Raw genomic sequence first — 17,286 nt, forward strand, 5'->3', positions numbered from 1 at the left:
ATCATCGTTATTGATAAGGATAACTAGGATAGGATCTCTAATTTCTCTTACCTTGCCACAAGTTGCTTTACAGTTATTTTATTTATTTTGAATTGCTATTTAAATCACTTGTTCTTCATTTACTTTACTTGTCATTAAATTACTTATTCACCTTTCTTGAGACCCCGAATTACTACTTTTATAACCAATAATAAGAACATACTTCCCTGCAGTTCCTTGAGAAGACGACCCGAGGTTTGAATACTCGGTTAACAATTTTTAAGGGGTTTGTTACTTGTGACACCCAAAACGTTTGTATGAAAGGACTTCTGTTTGGTTTAGAAGCTATACTTGCAATGGGAATTTATTCTTAAATTTTAGACCACGCAAAAGTTCTCTCGTCATAAAGACACAAACATAAATAAAACATAAAACTTAAAAATGAAAAACATGAAAATAAGAACAAGGAGATTAAGGAAGGAGTCCACCTTAGTGAGGGTGGCGTCTTTCTCTTCTTGAAGAACCAATGGTGCTCTTGAGCTCCTCTATGTCTCTTCCTTGTCTTTGTTGTTCCTCCCTCATAGCTCTTTGATCTTCTCTAATTTCATAGAGGATGATGGAGTGCTCTTGGTGCTCCATCCTTAGTTGTCCCATGTTGGAAGTTAATTCTCCTAGGGAGGTGTTGATTTGCTCCCAAAAATTCTGTGGAGGAAAGTGCATCCCTTGAGGCATTAGTGGTTATGAAAAAAAAGCAATGTTTTTTCCACACCAAACTTAAAATGTTTGCTCGTCCTCGAGCAAACGAAGAAAGAATAGAAGAAGGAGAAGAAGATATGGAGGAGAGGGAGAGATGTGTATGGTGAAGAGGTGATGGGGAAGAGAGATTGAGGTGATTGGTGAAGAAGAAAGAAGGTGAATTGAGGTAGGTGGGGATCCTGTGGGGTCCACAGATCCTGAGATGTCAAGGATTAACATCCCTGCATCAATTAGGCATGTAGAATGCCTTTGCATACAAGTCTAGCGTTTAGACGCCGGATTGATGCTTGTTTTGGGCGTTCAACGCCCATGTGCAACATGTTTCTGGCGTTGAACGCCAGTTCCATGCTTGTTTTTGGCGTTCAGCGCCAGCTCTCCTCAGGGTATATTCCTGGCGTTCAAACACCAGGATGTTGCTTGTTTCTGGCGTTCAGCGCCAGATCCATGCTCTGTTCTGGCGTTGAACGCCAGCCAGATGCTCCTTACTGGCGTTTAAACGCCAGTAAGTCCTTCCTCCAGGGTGTGATTTTCCTTCTGCTGTTTTTGATTCTGTTTTTAATTTTTGTATTTATTTTGTGACTCCACATGATCATGAACCTAATAAAACATGAAAGAACAATAAAATAAAAATAAAATTAGACAAATAAAAATTGGGTTGCCTCCCAACAAGCGCTTCTTTATTGTCTTTAGCTAGACCTTGCTGAGCTTTTAATCTAGCCTCAGCGTTGAGCACTCTTGCTCAACATTACCTTCAAGATAGTGCTTGATTCTCTGTCCATTAACAATGAACTTCTTATTAGAATCAATGTCTTGAAGCTCCACATAGCCATATGGTTACACACTTGTAATCACATATAGTCCCCTCCACCAGGATTTCAGTTTCCCGGGGAATAGCCTGAGCCTAAACTTAAACAGCAGAACCTTCTGTCCTGGTTCAAAGACCCTAGATGACAGCTTTCTGTCATGCCACCTTTTTGCTTTCTCTTTGTAAAGCTTGGCATTTTTGAAAGCAGTGAGTCTGAATTCCTCTAGCTCATTTAGCTGGAGCAATCTTTTTTCTCCAGCTAATCTGGCATCAAAGTTTAGAAATCTGGTTGCCCAGTAGACTTTATGTTCCAGTTCCACGGGCAGATGACAGGCCTTACCATATACAAGCTGGTATGGGGAGGTCCCTATAGGAGTCTTGAATGCTGTTCTGTAAGCCCACAGAGCATCATCCAAGCTTCTCGCCCAATCCTTTCTACGGGTACTTACAGTCCGTTCCAGGATTCTTTTTAGTTCTCTATTAGAGACTTCAGCTTGCCCATTTGTCTGTGGATGATATGGAGTTGCCACCTTGTGGCTAATTCCATACCGGACCATAGCAGAGTAAAGCTGTTTATTGCAAAAGTGAGTGCCCCCATCACTAATTAGTGCTCTAGGGACACCAAACCTACTGAAGATATGTTTCTGGAGGAACTTTAGCACTGTCTTAGTATCATTAGTGGGTGTGGCAATGGCCTCTACCCATTTTGATACATAGTCGACTGCCACCAGAATATAAGTGTTTGAGTATGATGGTGGGAAAGGCCCCATGAAGTCAATACCCCATACATCAAACAACTCAATCTCCAAGATCCCTTGCTGAGGCATGGCGTAACTATGAGGTAGATTACCAGCTCTCTGGCAGCTGTCACAGTTACGCACAAACTCTCGCGAGTCTTTATAGAGAGTGGGCCAGTAGAAACCACATTGGAGGACTTTTGTAGCTGTTCACTCACCTCCGAGATGTCCTCCATATTGTGATCCATGACAATGCCATAAGATCTTCTGTGCTTCTTCTCTAGGCACACACCTATGAATTATTCCGTCTGCACATCTCTTAAAGAGATATGGTTCATCCCACAAGTAGTACTTTGCATCAATAATTAATTTTTTCTTTTGTTGCCTGCTGTACTCTTTGGGTATGAACCTTGCAGCTTTATAGTTTGCAATGTCTGCAAACCATGGTGTTTCCTGAATGGCAAACAAATGCTCATCCGGAAAGGTTTCAGAGATCTCAATAGAGGGAAAGGACGCCCCTTCTACTGGTTCTATCCGGGACAGATGATCAGCCACTTGGTTCTCTGTCCCTTTTCTGTCTCTTATTTCTATATCAAACTCTTGCAGAAGCAACACCCATCTTATGAGCCTGGGCTTTGAATCCTGCTTTGTGAGTAGATATTTAAGAGCAGCATGGTCAGTGTACACAATCACTTCTGATCCTACTAAGTATGATCTAAACTTGTCAATGGCATAAACCACTGCAAGAAATTCTTTTTCTGTGGTTGTGTAATTTTTTTGGGCATCATTTAAAACACGGCTAGCATAATAAATGACATGCAGAAACTTGTTATGCCTCTGTCCCAGTACTGCACCAATGGCATGGTCACTGGCATCACACATTAGTTCAAATGGTAATGTCCAATCTGGTGCAGAAATAACTGGTGCTGTGACCAGCTTATCTTTCAGGGTTTCAAACGCCTGCAGACACTCTGTGTCAAACACAAAGGGCGTGTCAGCAGCTAGCAGATTGCTCAGAGGTTTTGTGATTTTTGAAAAATCCTTTATAAACCTCCTATAGAATCCTGCATGCCCTAGAAAGCTTCTGATTGCCTTAACATTGGCAGGTGGTGGTAATTTTTCAATTACTTTCACTTTAGCTTGATCCACCTCTATTCCCTTGTTCGAAATTTTATACCCAAGGACAATTCCTTTAGTCACCATAAAGTGACATTTTTCCCAGTTTAAAACCAGGTTGGTCTCTTGGCATCTTTTCAAAACCAGTGTCAGGTGATCAAGACAGGAGCTGAATGAGTCTCCATATACTGAGAAGTCATCCATGAAGACTTCCAGAAATTTTTCCACCATATCAGAGAAAATAGAGAGCATGCATCTGTGAAAGGTTGCAGGCGTATTACACAGCCCAAATGGCATCCTTCTATAAGCAAACACTCCAGATGGACATGTGAATGCTGTTTTCTCTTGATCCTGGAGATCTACTGCAATTTGATTGTAGCCTGAATAGCCATCCAAAAAGCAGTAATAATCATGACCTGCTAGTCTTTCTAGCATCTGGTCTATGAATGGTAAAGGAAAATGATCCTTTCTAGTGGCTGTATTGAGCCTTCTGTAGTCAATACACATGCGCCACCCTGTAACTGTTCTTATAGGAACCAGTTCATTTTTTTCATTATGAACCACTGTCATGCCTCCCTTTTTGGGGACAACTTGGACAGGGCTCACCCAGGGGCTATCAAAAATAGGATAAATAATCCTAGCCTCTAGTAATTTGGTGACCTCTTTCTGTACCACTTCCTTCATGGCTGGATTTAGCCGCCTCTGTGGTTGAACCACTGGCTTAGCATCATCCTCCAATAGGATCTTGTGCATGTATCTAGCTGGGCTTATTCCCTTAAGGTCACCTATGGACCACCCAAGAGTTGTCTTGTGTGTCCTTAGCACCTGAATTAGTGCTTCCTCTTCCTGTGGATTTAAAGCAGAGCTTATGATCACTGGAAAAGTGTCACCTTCTCCCAGAAATGCATATTTCAGGAATGGTGGTAATGGTTTGAGCTCCATGCTTGTTTCTGGCGTTCAGCACCAGATCCATGCTCTGTTCTGGCGTTGAACACCATCCAGATGCTCCTTACTGGTGTTTAAACGCCAGTAAGTCCTTCCTCCAGGGTGTGATTTTCCTTCTGCTGCTTTTGATTCTGTTTTTAATTTTTGTATTTATTTTGTGACTCCACATGATCATGAACCTAATAAAACATAAAAGAACAATAAAATAAAAATAAAATTAGATAAATAAAAATTGGATTGCCTCCCAACAAGCGCTTCTTTATTGTCTTTAGCTGGACCTTGCTGAGCTTTTAATCTAGCCTCAGCTTTGAGCATTCTTGCTCAACATTGCTTTCAAGATAATGCTTGATTCTCTGTCCATTAACAATGAACTTCTTATTAGAATCAATGTCTTGAAGCTCCACATAGCCATATGGTGACACACTTGTAATCACATATGGTCCCCTCCACCGGGATTTCAGTTTTCCGGGGAATAGCCAGAGCCTAGAGTTAAATAGCAGAACCTTCTGCCCTGGTTTAAATACTCTAGATGACAGCTTTTCTGTCATGCCACCTTTTTGCTTTCTCTTTGTAAAGCTTGGCATTTTCGAAAGCATTGAGTCTGAATTCCTCTAGCTCATTTAGTTGGAGCAATCTTTTTTCTCCAGCTAATTTGGCATCAAAATTTCAGCTAATTTTGCCTCTTGAATAGTTTTGGCATCTCACTTTATCCATTGAAGTTCAGAATGATTGGCATCTATAGGAACTTAGAATTTAGATAGTGTTATTGATTCTCCTAGTTCAGTATGTTGATTCTTGAACACGACTACTTTATGAGTCTTGGCCGTGGCCCTAAGCACTCTGTTTTCCAGTATTACCACCGGATACATACATGCCACAGACACATAATTGGGTGAACCTTTTCAGATTGTGACTCAGCTTTGCTAAAGTCCCCAATTAGAGGTGTCCAGGGTTCTTAAGCACACTCTTTTTTTTGCTTTGGACCTCGACTTTAACCGCTCAGTCTCAAGTTTTCACTTGACACCTTCACGCCACAAGCACATGGTTAGGGACAGCTTGATTTAGCCACTTAGGCCAGGATTCTATTCCTTTAGGCCCTCCTATCCACTGATGCTCAAAGCCTTGGATCCTTTTTATTACCCTTGCCTTTTGGTTTTGAGGGATATTGGCTTTTTCTGCTTGCTTTTTCTTTTTTTTTTCTCTCTCTTTTTTTTTTTTTGAAAAAGATTTGAATTTTGAAATTTTAAAACTAAGATAAGATAAAATTTTGAAATTGAAATCTGAATTTTTATGAAAAATTTCAAAATATTTGCTTAAAAAATAGTTAGAAAAGATATTTTTTATTTTTGAATTTTATGATGAAAGAGAAAAACACACAAAAGACACACAACTTAAAATTTTTAGATCTAATGCTCCTTGTTTTCGAAAATTTTGGAGGAAAAACACCAAGGAACACCAAACTTAAAAATTTTAAGATCAAAACACAAGGAAGACTCAAGAACACTTTGAAGACTCACAAGAACACAAGAACATGAAGAAAGAACACCAAACTTAAAATTTTTAGGAAACCTCAATAAAATTTTCGAAAATTATAGAAAGATTAACAAGAAAACACCAAACTTAAAGTTTGGCACAAGATTTAATCAAAGAAAAATTATTTTTGAAAAAAAAAAGATTTTAAAAGAAGATACCCAATTACCAAGAACATAAACCAACGCTCTAGCCAATTGAGCTGTAAATGTAACACTTGTTTTGAAGAAGTATTTTTAATAACTAAGAAAAAAAATTTTTTTTTTTTTGAAAACTAATGTTTTGAAAAAAGCACAAGAAAAACAAGAAAAGAAACAGGAAAAACTAAAGATCAAATAAGAAAAATAAACAAGAACAACTTGAAGATCCAGGAAAAATAAAGAACACAAATTCAAAAATTTAAAGAAAAATATAAAATATGCAATTGACACCAAACTTAAAATATAAAACTAAACTCAAATAGAAAGACTCAATTATTAGTAAAAAAAAATTAAAATTTCGAAAAAAAATTTTGAAAAAGAAAATAAGGATTCTAAAATTTTAACAAGAACAATAATAAAAGACTCAAAGACAAATTACAGATAAAAAAAAGAAAAATAAAAATTTTCGAAAGATTTTTGAAAAGAAAGTAAAAGACTCTGACCCAAAAGACAAAATCTTCCTAATCTAAGCAACAAGATGAACCGTCAGTTGTTCAAACTCGAACAATCCCCGGCAACGGCGCCAAAAACTTGGTGCACGAATTGTGAATCACACTTTTCACAACCCGTACCACTAACCAGCAAGTGCACTGGGTCGTCCAAGTAATACCTTACGTGAGTAAGGGTCGATCCCACGGAGATTGTTGGTTTGAAACAAGCTATGGTTATCTTGCAACTCTTAGTCAGGATATTAATTTGTGGTTATCAGTTGACTTGCAAATGAACAAGAGAGCATGAATTAAAGGTTACTTGTTATGCAGTAATGGAGAATATGTTGGAGTTTTGGAGATGCTTTGTCTTCTGAATCTCTGCTTTCCTTTGTCTTCTTGTTCACACACGCACGTTCCTCCTATGGCAACCTGTGTGTTGGTGGATCACCGTTGTCAATGGCTACCATCCGTTCTCTCAGTGAAAATGGTCCAGGTGCGCTGTCACTGCACGGCTAATCATCTGTAGGTTCTCGATCATACCGGAATAGGATTTACTATCCTTTTGCGTCTGTCACTACGCCCAGCACTCGCGAGTTTGAAGCTCGTCACAGTCATCCAATCTCTGAATCCTACTCGGAATACCACAGACAAGGTTTAGACTTTCCAGATTCTCAAGGATGCTGCCAATGAATTCTAGCTTATACTACGAAGATTCTGATTAAGGAATCTAAGAGATATTCATTCAATCTAATGTAGAACGGAGGTGGTTGTCAGGCACGCGTTCATAGATTGAGAATGGTGATGAGTGTCACGGATCATCACATCCATCATATTGAAGTGTGAATGAACATCTTAGATAGAAACAAGCGTGTTTGAATAGAAAACAGAAATAATTGCATTAATTCATCGAGACACAGCAGAGCTCCTCACCCCCAACAATGGAGTTTAGAGACTCATGCCGTCAAAGATATAAAGTTCAGATCTAAAAATGTCATGAGGTACAAAATAAGTCTCTAAAAGTTGTTTAAATACTAAACTAGTAACCTAGGTTTACAGAAAATGAGTAAACTAAGATGGGTAGTGCAAAAATCCACTTTTGGGGCCCACTTAGTGTGTGCTGGGGCTGAGACTTAAGCTTCTCACGTGCCTGGGCTGTTTCTGGAGTTGAACGCCAGGTTGTAACCTGTTTCTGGCGTTGAACTCCAACTTGTAACCTGTTTTTGGCGCTGAACGCCAGACTGCAACATGGAACTGGCGTTGAACGCCAGTTTACATCGTTTATCTTCACGCAAAATATGAACTATTATATATTGCTAGAAAGCTCTGGATGTCTACTTTTCAACCCAATTGAGAGCGTGCCAATTGGACTCCTGTAGCTCTAGAAAATCTATTTCGAGTGCAGGGAGGTCAGAATCCAACAGCATCTGCAGTCCTTTGTCGGCCTCTGAATCAGATTTTTGCTTAGGTCCCTCAATTTCAGCCAGAAAATACCTGAAATCACAGAAAAACACACAAACTCATAGTAAAGTCCAGAAATATGATTTTTAATTAAAAACTAATAAAAATATACTAAGAACTAATTAAATCATACTAAAAACTATGTAAAAATAATGCCAAAAAGTGTATAAATTATCCGCTCATCATGCTACATACACCAGAGAGATCAACTGAGACTTCATCTCAAAGTTGTTTGCAGCAATAGAGGGTACAACAATGCTATTCCCATAGAAATTTGGGATAGCAGCAATATAAGAGCCGAGTGTTCTCCTAAGTTGTGCAGGCATATTAGGAAGAGGATTAACAACATTGGCATTAACTGTATTGTTGTTGTTGTTGAGCTCCATAGTGGACTCTTCAACTTCTTTCTCAAAATTATCCCTGAGGTTTTCACCGGCTTTATAAGCTCTAGCTTGTTGTAAACGCCGCCTCAAGGTCCTTTCAATCTCAGGATCAAAATCTAAAAGAGGTTCTTTATTCCTGTTCCTGCTCATAAACATAAAATAAAGAGAAGGTGGGAATCTCTACGTTAGAGTGTAGAGAATTCCCAGTGAGGTATCCTGTATAAAAGAAAATAAACTAAAATAAACTAAACAAATAACACTAAAAATTTTGAAAATAAAAAAAGAAGATAAGTCACTAAATTCGAAAACAAATGAAAGGGAGATTAATCAGGAAAAATAAAATAAAAATTACTAAGGGAGACACCAAACTTAATTTCAGAAATTAAGAAAAAATTTTAACTAAAACAAAACTCAAAATTTCAAAAATTTAAAGGATAAAATTAAATAAAAAGTAAAAACTAAGAACGCATAATCTAAGTAATCAGACAACGGTTTGTTGTCAATCACAGTTAATCCCTGGCAACAGCGCCAAAAACTTGGTGCGGATTTTCAAGAGCACAAACTAACCGGCAAGTGCAATGGGTTGTACCAAGTAATACCTCAGATGAGTGAAGGTCGATCCTACAAGGATTGATGAACTGAGCAACAATAGTCGAATGAATCACTTAGTCAGGCAAGCAAAAAGTGGTGTATTGAGAGTTGTAAATCGCATTAACAGAAACTCTGAGAGTAAGATAGCAAATAGTGGAATTGGTGTGAAATATATGTTAGAAAGCAGTTAAGGTTTCGGAGTTATTTATTCTTCTGGATTAAGTTTTCTTACTAATTATTTCAATTATGCAAGATTTATTTCATGGCAAACTGTAATTGACTAAACCCTAATTTCTTAGTCATTTAGTATCCTCTAACCTAATCAACCGCCAATTCCTTGGTCACTTAATATAGATTAGAGGGTTAGGTTCAATTCTAGTTTATTGGTCACAAAAACCCTAATTACCCAAATATAAGAGGATTATATTTCACGTATCCTGTTAAGTCCAAGTAATTAGCAGCTTAGGAGGAATTTACTTTTAAGCTAGTATTCAAGTGAGATAACTTTTCGAAGAATCACAAGAATTCATATAGAACAAGTGTTGTTCTTCTGATATACCCAGATTCATAAAATGAAGAATAAAAGTAATCCTTAAAACTGAAACAATACATTAATTAAACTAGAATAATAATAGTCTTAATCTATAGAAATAAACAAAGCTCCTAACCGTAACCAAGGAGGTTTAGTGGCTCATAACTCATAGAAAAAACTAGGGTTCAGAAAATGTGAAAATGTGAAAGTGCCAAAGAGAGAAGATCCCCTGAAGGGCTAAATCTTTTCGCTTTTATATCTAACCTAATTTGATTTAAAACTAAAATAAAATAGTAAATTCTAAACCTAAAAGATTTTGTTTGTAAATAAAAATAACTAAAATAAAAGATAATACAATAATTAAAAGCTAAATCCAACTAAAGATGCTCTATTAGTGAAAGTGTGATCCGACTCAATGGCGCTAAATGCCAGATTCGGCGTTTAGCTCCCTGGTGGGCAGAAGCTCCTCTTTTGATTCTGTCTTCCTGGCATTAAGCACCAGGCTTGGCGTTTAGCACCCCAATGGGCAAAGGGCTTCCACGCGTTTCTGAGTTGCTAGCGCTAAACGCCTAGGTCTGCATTTAGCGCCAGCTTGGCTATTTCCAAACTCTTCCTTTTTCTTACACATGAACTCTGCCAAACCAATCCAAACTTTATCTGAAATAATTAAACACCAAAGCAACTCAAAGTAGCATCCAAAAAGGTTTAAAACACTAGAATTAAATTAAAACCCAATAATTTTGTATGTAAAATAAATAGAAAATAAAGAAAAGATGCTCACGCATCAAGTCATGATTGCAATGACATGTAATGTTTGTAAGTTACTGGTATAAAGAACTCTTATTATTATTATTATTATTATTATTATTATTATTATTATTATTATTATTATTATTATTATTATTATTATATATGAAGTGCTATGATTTGTTTCTATGTATGTTTTTCAAAAGAAAAAGTATTTCCAGTTTTTCAAAGAAAACAGCGACACGGTTTCGAGTTCAAGACTCCTATTTTATTGTTAAGTATATGGAAGTCGTCGTAATATCGTTGCTATCAGAGTGGCGCAGCCAAAAGTGTGACATTCTAGTAATAAGGTGTTTCATTTGATAATTTCTTAGTTTGACAGGATCCGAATGTAATATTAATTACCATCGAATTTATATATATAATCCAATAGTATATTCGACTATAAAGAGCGAATTTCTTGTAGTGAAACTACCTTCAAAAAGAAAATTATGTAGAAACTAGCCAAAAACATATTTTTTTTCTTTATACACATTTTAAGGAACATTGAGACAAAGACAACAGATGTATTTTTAAAGAATCTTTAATGCATTTTTCTCTATTTGATTTCATTTAGATTTATAAAATTTTAGTTGGGACTTAGGATATTGTAATTGTGTTAGAAAGAGTAAGAGTAACTTAAATTTCTTGAAATCTTAAGGTTGGAATAAGTTTAGTTCATTCAAATTGATAGATTTGATTTCTTGCACATGAAATTTGTAACAATAATGTGCCTGTGAAATATTGTTATGCAAATGATTTTGTTATTTGATATATGTGTATATATAGCTTGGGTGGATGCCATTATTTAGGGATGCACACGGATTGGATCGGATATAGTTAAAATTTCGATCCAATCCGCACTAAAATTATGAGCTCAAATTGAATCCAATATCCGTATTTTTTAGCTTCGGATCGGATGCGATCCGATACGATATGCACACAAATTTATAGATCAAATCGGATTGGGTATCGGATATAACCAGTTAAAGAATAAAAATAAAAAATATTCCTAGGAATTACAAATTAAGAAAAAGAGAAAAAACTTCAAAAAAAATTCTCTTGAAGAACCCGAACCATAATTCAAACAATAACAGAGACGATTGAATACTAGAAATTTCATAGTTAATAGTAGTTCCAAATTCAAAATAACAACAGTAGAACCAAAATTTTCTAATAGTAGTATATCTAAATTTAATAGTTGATAGAATCCATATTTAAAATAAAAAATTAAACTAGAATCCTAAACCTAGAACTTAAAAGAAATAGGAGCAGAACCCAGAACACAGAATTTAATAGAAACAGAAGCAGAAGCCAGAAGAAGACGCCGAAGCAAAAGCCAAAAGAAGAAGTAGAAGCTTGAAGCAGAACGGCGACGACGAACCTTAACAAACACTTGAACAAAGGCATTGAATAGAGGTGATGAGGATAAGATCAGAGCAAGGAACATTGGTGATAAGGTGAGCGGCAGAGGATTAGGGAAGAGGAGCAAATGGGATGAGGAAGAGAGGACTGCGGGGTCTGGTGCCACAGAGGAGAAGTAAGGAGGTGAAGCGAGTCGACAACCTCTGGTGTGGTGGCAAGGTTGAACGATAAGATGGAAGAGTCGATGAAGAGATGAGAGGAGGGAATGGGAATTAGGATTTTGAGCGAATGAGTATTAAAAAGAGATTATATATTTTTATTTATAATTTTTAATTTAATTTCGGATCTCCAAATAGAGATGTAAAATTTGCGCTTCGATCCTATTTAACTGCGGATTAGATCCAATCCAATGATCCTGCGGATCAGATAATATTCGCAAATTGCAGATCGGATGTGGGTAAATTAAATACTATGGATCTGCAATTAGAAGCCAATCCATGACCACCTCTACCATCATTGTTATAGATTTCTCATTTGAAGTGTGAATTTAAGGATTTTTTAAATAGTACTTTAAATTTAAGAGAAATATCGTTTGCATTCTTTCTTGTGTACACTTTTTATGGTATAAAAGACGAATCATTTATATTTTCTTCGGTTTTTTCAATCAGATAATTTATTGTTATGACTCAAATGTGCTCACAACTAGAAAATTGATTAATACAGACAAATTTAGTCTTTATTACAGACGGATATTTGGTTACAGATGAAATTATCGACGGATTTTGTCCCTCTGTAAAAGCCCCGTCGAAAATTATTTACCGACGGATTTTTTTCCATCGGAAAATTACCGACGAATTTTTACCAATTACTGACGGATTTTTCCTCTGTAAATTCTCCATCCATTTCCCAAAGGCGACGAACTTTTCGACGGATTTTCTGTCAGTAATTACAGACGAATTTTCTGTCTGTAATTATAGACGAATTTTCCAACAGATTTTCCGTCTGTAATTTGAACTTTGAAAAATCATCTCACACTCTGATTACAGACAGAAAATCCGTCAGTAAGGTAGAATAAAAATTTTTTTTTTTAATTTTTCTATTGCAAAATAAATACTTTTGATTTGTTTTCTAAATTTACTCCATCAAATACACTGTAAATTGAAAAAAAAAAGCCAAAAATCACATAGAATTGGATGTTATTTTTCAACACCATTATTCAATATCTCACTGTCTCAATAAAAAGATACCCCAAAATTTCTTTTAAACTACAACAGAGAAGGGCAAGACTTTCGGCCTAAATTTTAAAACTATTTCCTCATGCTCTCTTTAAAGTTTAAACTCTCCAATCTAATCTGAGTTACATGATTCTTCACTCCATGGTAGACTCTTGTGTGGCTGAAACTTGAAAGTATTTGTTCATCTAGTTCTTCTTTGATTTGTTTGCATTGGACTGAGCATATGCAGTTCCCTGGTGTCAAAAAACAGGACATGGACAGATTTCAAAAGCCTAGCAATGTTTTATAGGATTAAGAAAAAGTGAAGGAGGATAACAAAAACACAACTTTAAAACAGAACTGCAAGAGAGAGAGAGATGCTTGCATGCTCTTGAAGCACATTTAATTTGTTCTACAGGAACACTCACATTTAAGAGAGATGCTTGCATGCTTGCATGCTCTTCAATCATGGTCATGCACAGAATGCATAAAAACAAACATGCATACAAGTTATTTGTCAGACTGAATGAGATCCAATTCTTATATCTCTGCATAGCAAACCTGAAAAGATTCAACCAAGATCACAAGTTAACTAGATAAGCCTTCCACAAAAAGGGGGATATATACAAATTAATAATTTAAGGGACTAGCCATTGACCCCAAAGAAGGAATCTCAGGCATAATAACAGTTTGAAGTTTTTTAATTCCATGCAAATGTATCATTTAGTTAGCTACTGCCAGCAACAGTTAATCATAGATGCAACTGTGCCATCACAAACTATAAAAATTAATTCATGCATAAAGCTCAATCATCGCAATTAGCAAAAATTATTTCAATACCAAAATTATAAAATAAAAAGAGGTATTAAAGTCTGGTACACAAGCATCCCGCATAATGCAGGGTCCAAGCAAGGGGCATTCTCAAAGAAGAAAGCAAAAAAGATAAATTAATAATCAGTTGATACTTGATAGCATTACACAGGAAAGTATTGGAACACAGCAACAAACCTTATCAGCAGCTGCCTGCAATGTCAAATGATCTCCCCATTCTCCAGACCTGTTATAATGGACAGAAGATGAATGATTAAGTTGGAGGAAAAAAGCCCACTAAATATGACGACAAAGGTCACTCATTGCATATATATATATATGTTACAACCAATAGTTTGTTCCAAAGATACCTAGTTTGCAATTTTCTTGCAATATCGTGTTATTTTAGGAACTTGACCCTGAATAACTGGAGCATAGTAGTTTAGAGAAAGCATTCAAGTGCAAAACGAACAGGCCCATTGCAAAACTAAAGCTATATATATATATATATATATATATATATATATATATATATATATATATATATATATATAGTAGCTTTCACCGAATCTTGAATTCACAAGTCACATGAACCCACATATCAAAATATAAACATATACACACACATTAACAATATGTAATGCAGTACCAGTAAAATAAAAATTAAAAAAAAAGGAAAAAAGAAAAGATAATTATGCCGCAATTACTAATTAAATAAGAGAAGGCAGGAGATTGTCAATGATGCAGAATATACAGTCAAAACCAAATAATAGAAAACTGCAAATAACTATTCCCTATTGAAAATTATTTTAGTTTACTTCCATTCACCAAATCATTCAGATATTTAGGCAGTGAAACAATTTTATCTACTGCAGTAACCCCAACAGATGAAATAGACAATGACACTTCTGAATATCTTTTTCACAAAATTTGACACCAAGAATGCAAGCATAAGGTTCGGTAAAACATGAGAAAGACATACCCCTCCATTCTTGCCCTGTATAGGTCCATGAGAAGCCACAACATAAGCTTGGAAATAATTCAGCACTGACATGTTGGAGTTTGGAGAGAGACCATATTGTTGAAAGTAGGTAGATATGGAAAGAGAGAAAAACAATGACAATGATAACCCAACAATGATGATATTCCGAGAGCTTCCAGCCTCACTATACCGTAGGTTTGACAAGCCCAATGCAGTAAGCATTGCCCACATAAAGCAGAGTAGACCAGAAATAATGACATCAGGAATTGAAGCAATGAAACCTCCAACTTTAATTGTTGTATAGCATAAGCATAGGTAAACACAGATTGCATGAAAAGAAGTTCTACAAGTGACAGAACAAAAAAAATATTATATATTTATATGCACATCATTTCAAACATGATACATTGAATATTTCAAACTAAAACAAACTGCTTTCCTGAGTAAAATATATATAGTTACAGTCTCGAAAATTAGCTTCTCAAAGAACATTATTCTGAAAAGGCTATTTATATGCAGAACCAATAGCCTCTGAGATGGCTTAATGTACATTTAGTGTAGGTTAGATCCAAGAACAAAATGATAAAAGACTTACCCACAAGAGACAACACTATTAAAAAGAAAGCTCCCAGTTGAACTGCCCTGCGGCTTCCCATTTTAGTCACAGCAATTGTGTGGACATTTTCAGTTATAGTTGTCGACCCAGTTCCAGTTCCCCAGAGACCAGCCAAGACACTTGTAAGACCTTCCAAACCAATTCCTTGACTTAGAACTCCAGGAGTTGGAGGTCTGGACGCCACCAGTAAAGAAGAGGCATTGTATGATCCAACCTACAAAGTTTAAAGCAAATGAATATCAACACCTTTATACAGGGAAAAGGGGGAAAAAAAGTAAAAGAACAGTAAAATTTTGATATACTGTATTGTTAATCTGATACATCAGTACCACCTTATTATTTGACTGATCACATTGTGAATATTTGCAATCAAAAGAATTCTAACACTTCATACCATGAAAGCACTATATTACTCTTCAGTATAGTTTAAATAAATGAGAACGAAATAAGGAATTAATAAATAGAGACTGACTGAAAGCTTGCAGCTAAAATGAAATGACACATAAGTGAATAGGAATTGCAACTTTCATCACTTGCTAGTACACTGCAGTAATAGAACCTAGTGGATGGTTAGTTTTTCTAACTTAACACAAGCAAGTTCAATTATTGACATGTTCAAAGTTAAGATAGAACAGTATCATTCAATTCATATAGACAACCCCAATAAAAGGTTAAAGGCATTGTAATCATTGTTAATCTAAATCAAGATAACAAAATACAGACCAGGAACCAGAGCTAAAAAGAGACAAGAAACTAACCGAATCCATAGATGAGATTACAGAAACCACACACATCACAAGAGCCATTTTCCAATGGAAGACAGGTGTACCCCATTGTAGTGGATAAGGAAATCTAAACCATGGAGAGGATCTCAGTGCATGAGAAGTATCAACCCGGCAATGTTTCATCCTTGAAAAATTCTTTCCGCAATGCTGTGACTACAACTTCCATCAAAGCTTTTCAACTTTTCTTTACAAAGAAAAACCCTCAAACTTGCTCAAAACTATTATCAAATCAAACTATTAAGTATTAGAACCTGCTTTATATCTTCATCATAATCGCTGACGTTGAAATTGATATCTGCATCAATGCCACGGAACTTGATCGCAGCTCGATCATATGCCCTGAAAATTAAATCAAACTTACACACTAAAATTCAAATCCATGAAATATTTTTCATTAGCCAAAAAAAAAGAACCGATAACAAAATTACCTAGCTGTAGCATGTGCTGTGTCAAATTCACCTATTAAAATATATAAATAAATAAATTTATAAAAAGAAAGAAAGAAAGAAAGAAACGCACAGCTGAGGAAGAGAAAACAGCGATGGTATTGAAAGAAAGAAAACAGCCATGAAAGAGAAAGGAGATTAGGGTTACCTGCACAGCTGAGGCAAGATCGAAGAGAGAAACACAGCAACACACGGAAAAGAGCAAGCACTAGTGGCGAGATCGAAGAGAGAAACGCACATTAGGGTTTGAAAGGGAGCGATGCGAGCAAGGCCGACGGAAGGGGTGGGACGAAGAAGAACCGGGAAGGGGTGCGACGGAAGGGAGCGATGCGAGTAAGGCCGATGGAAGTTGAATGCAATGGAGGTTTGTGAGACGGCGATGCAAGGCTGATAGCGCCGCCGATGAAGCATTCAGAGGGGATGAGTGTGGAATAGCGAAAGTGGGATGTGAAATGAAGAGGTATAACCGTGATTCTCAAATTTTTATTCTAATATTTTCGATATAAAATTTTAAATTATACATGAATTTTCTTTCTGTAATAATTTAATAAAATATAACGTTTTTGTCTATTTAATTATAGATGAATTTTCTGTTTGTAATCATTTTTCACGAAAAAAAATTAATTTTTTTGACGGAATTATCGAAGGATTCTCTTTTCTGTCTGTAATTTATACTAATTTATTTTTTTATTTTTCAATAAAAAATTTCTCTAAAATTCTGTCTGTATTTTCATGGGATAAAATCCGTTAGAAATATCCGTCTGTAATAACTAATTTTCTAGTAGTGGCTTAAGAAAAGTTATACAAAAATAGTGAAGA

At 36.0% G+C, this 17,286-nt stretch overlaps 1 protein-coding gene across 2 annotated transcripts; it reads right to left on the reverse strand.

Moving 5' to 3' along the window:
• Positions 1 to 12,772: 12,772 nt before the first annotated feature.
• Positions 12,773 to 16,929, reverse strand: LOC107643827 (nucleobase-ascorbate transporter 11-like). Of its 2 annotated transcripts, none has more exons than XM_021124269.2 (8): positions 16,616 to 16,929; positions 16,273 to 16,360; positions 15,995 to 16,174; positions 15,216 to 15,450; positions 14,621 to 14,804; positions 13,837 to 13,885; positions 13,257 to 13,389; positions 12,773 to 13,082 (listed from the first exon to the last, which is right to left on the reverse strand). In XM_021124269.2, exons 1-5 carry the CDS (start codon positions 16,876 to 16,878, stop codon positions 14,680 to 14,682), a joined length of 891 nt encoding a protein of 296 aa, XP_020979928.1. In that variant the 5' UTR covers positions 16,879 to 16,929; the 3' UTR covers positions 12,773 to 13,082; positions 13,257 to 13,389; positions 13,837 to 13,885; positions 14,621 to 14,679. The 2 variants fall into 2 exon arrangements, with proteins under 2 accessions (XP_020979928.1, XP_020979923.1); XM_021124264.2 differs by having other exon boundaries at positions 14,621 to 14,963.
• Positions 16,930 to 17,286: the final 357 nt, after the last annotated feature.

This window comes from Arachis ipaensis, chromosome B5 (assembly GCF_059453495.1).
Source record: "Arachis ipaensis isolate K30076 ecotype BB chromosome B5, ASM5945349v1, whole genome shotgun sequence".
Classification (NCBI taxonomy): domain Eukaryota; kingdom Viridiplantae; phylum Streptophyta; class Magnoliopsida; order Fabales; family Fabaceae; genus Arachis; species Arachis ipaensis.

Coding starts and splice junctions, on each gene's coding strand:
- LOC107643827 (XM_021124264.2), bottom strand. CDS start 16,878: ATGCTTCATCGGCGGCGCTATCAGCCTTGCATCGCCGTCTCACAAACC. Junction 16,361..16,615: donor ATCTTGCCTCAGCTGTGCAG/GTAACCCTAATC, acceptor TTTAATTTTCAG/GGCATATGATCGAGCTGCGA. Junction 15,451..15,994: donor TAATCTCATCTATGGATTCG/GTTAGTTTCTTG, acceptor TAAACTTTGTAG/GTTGGATCATACAATGCCTC.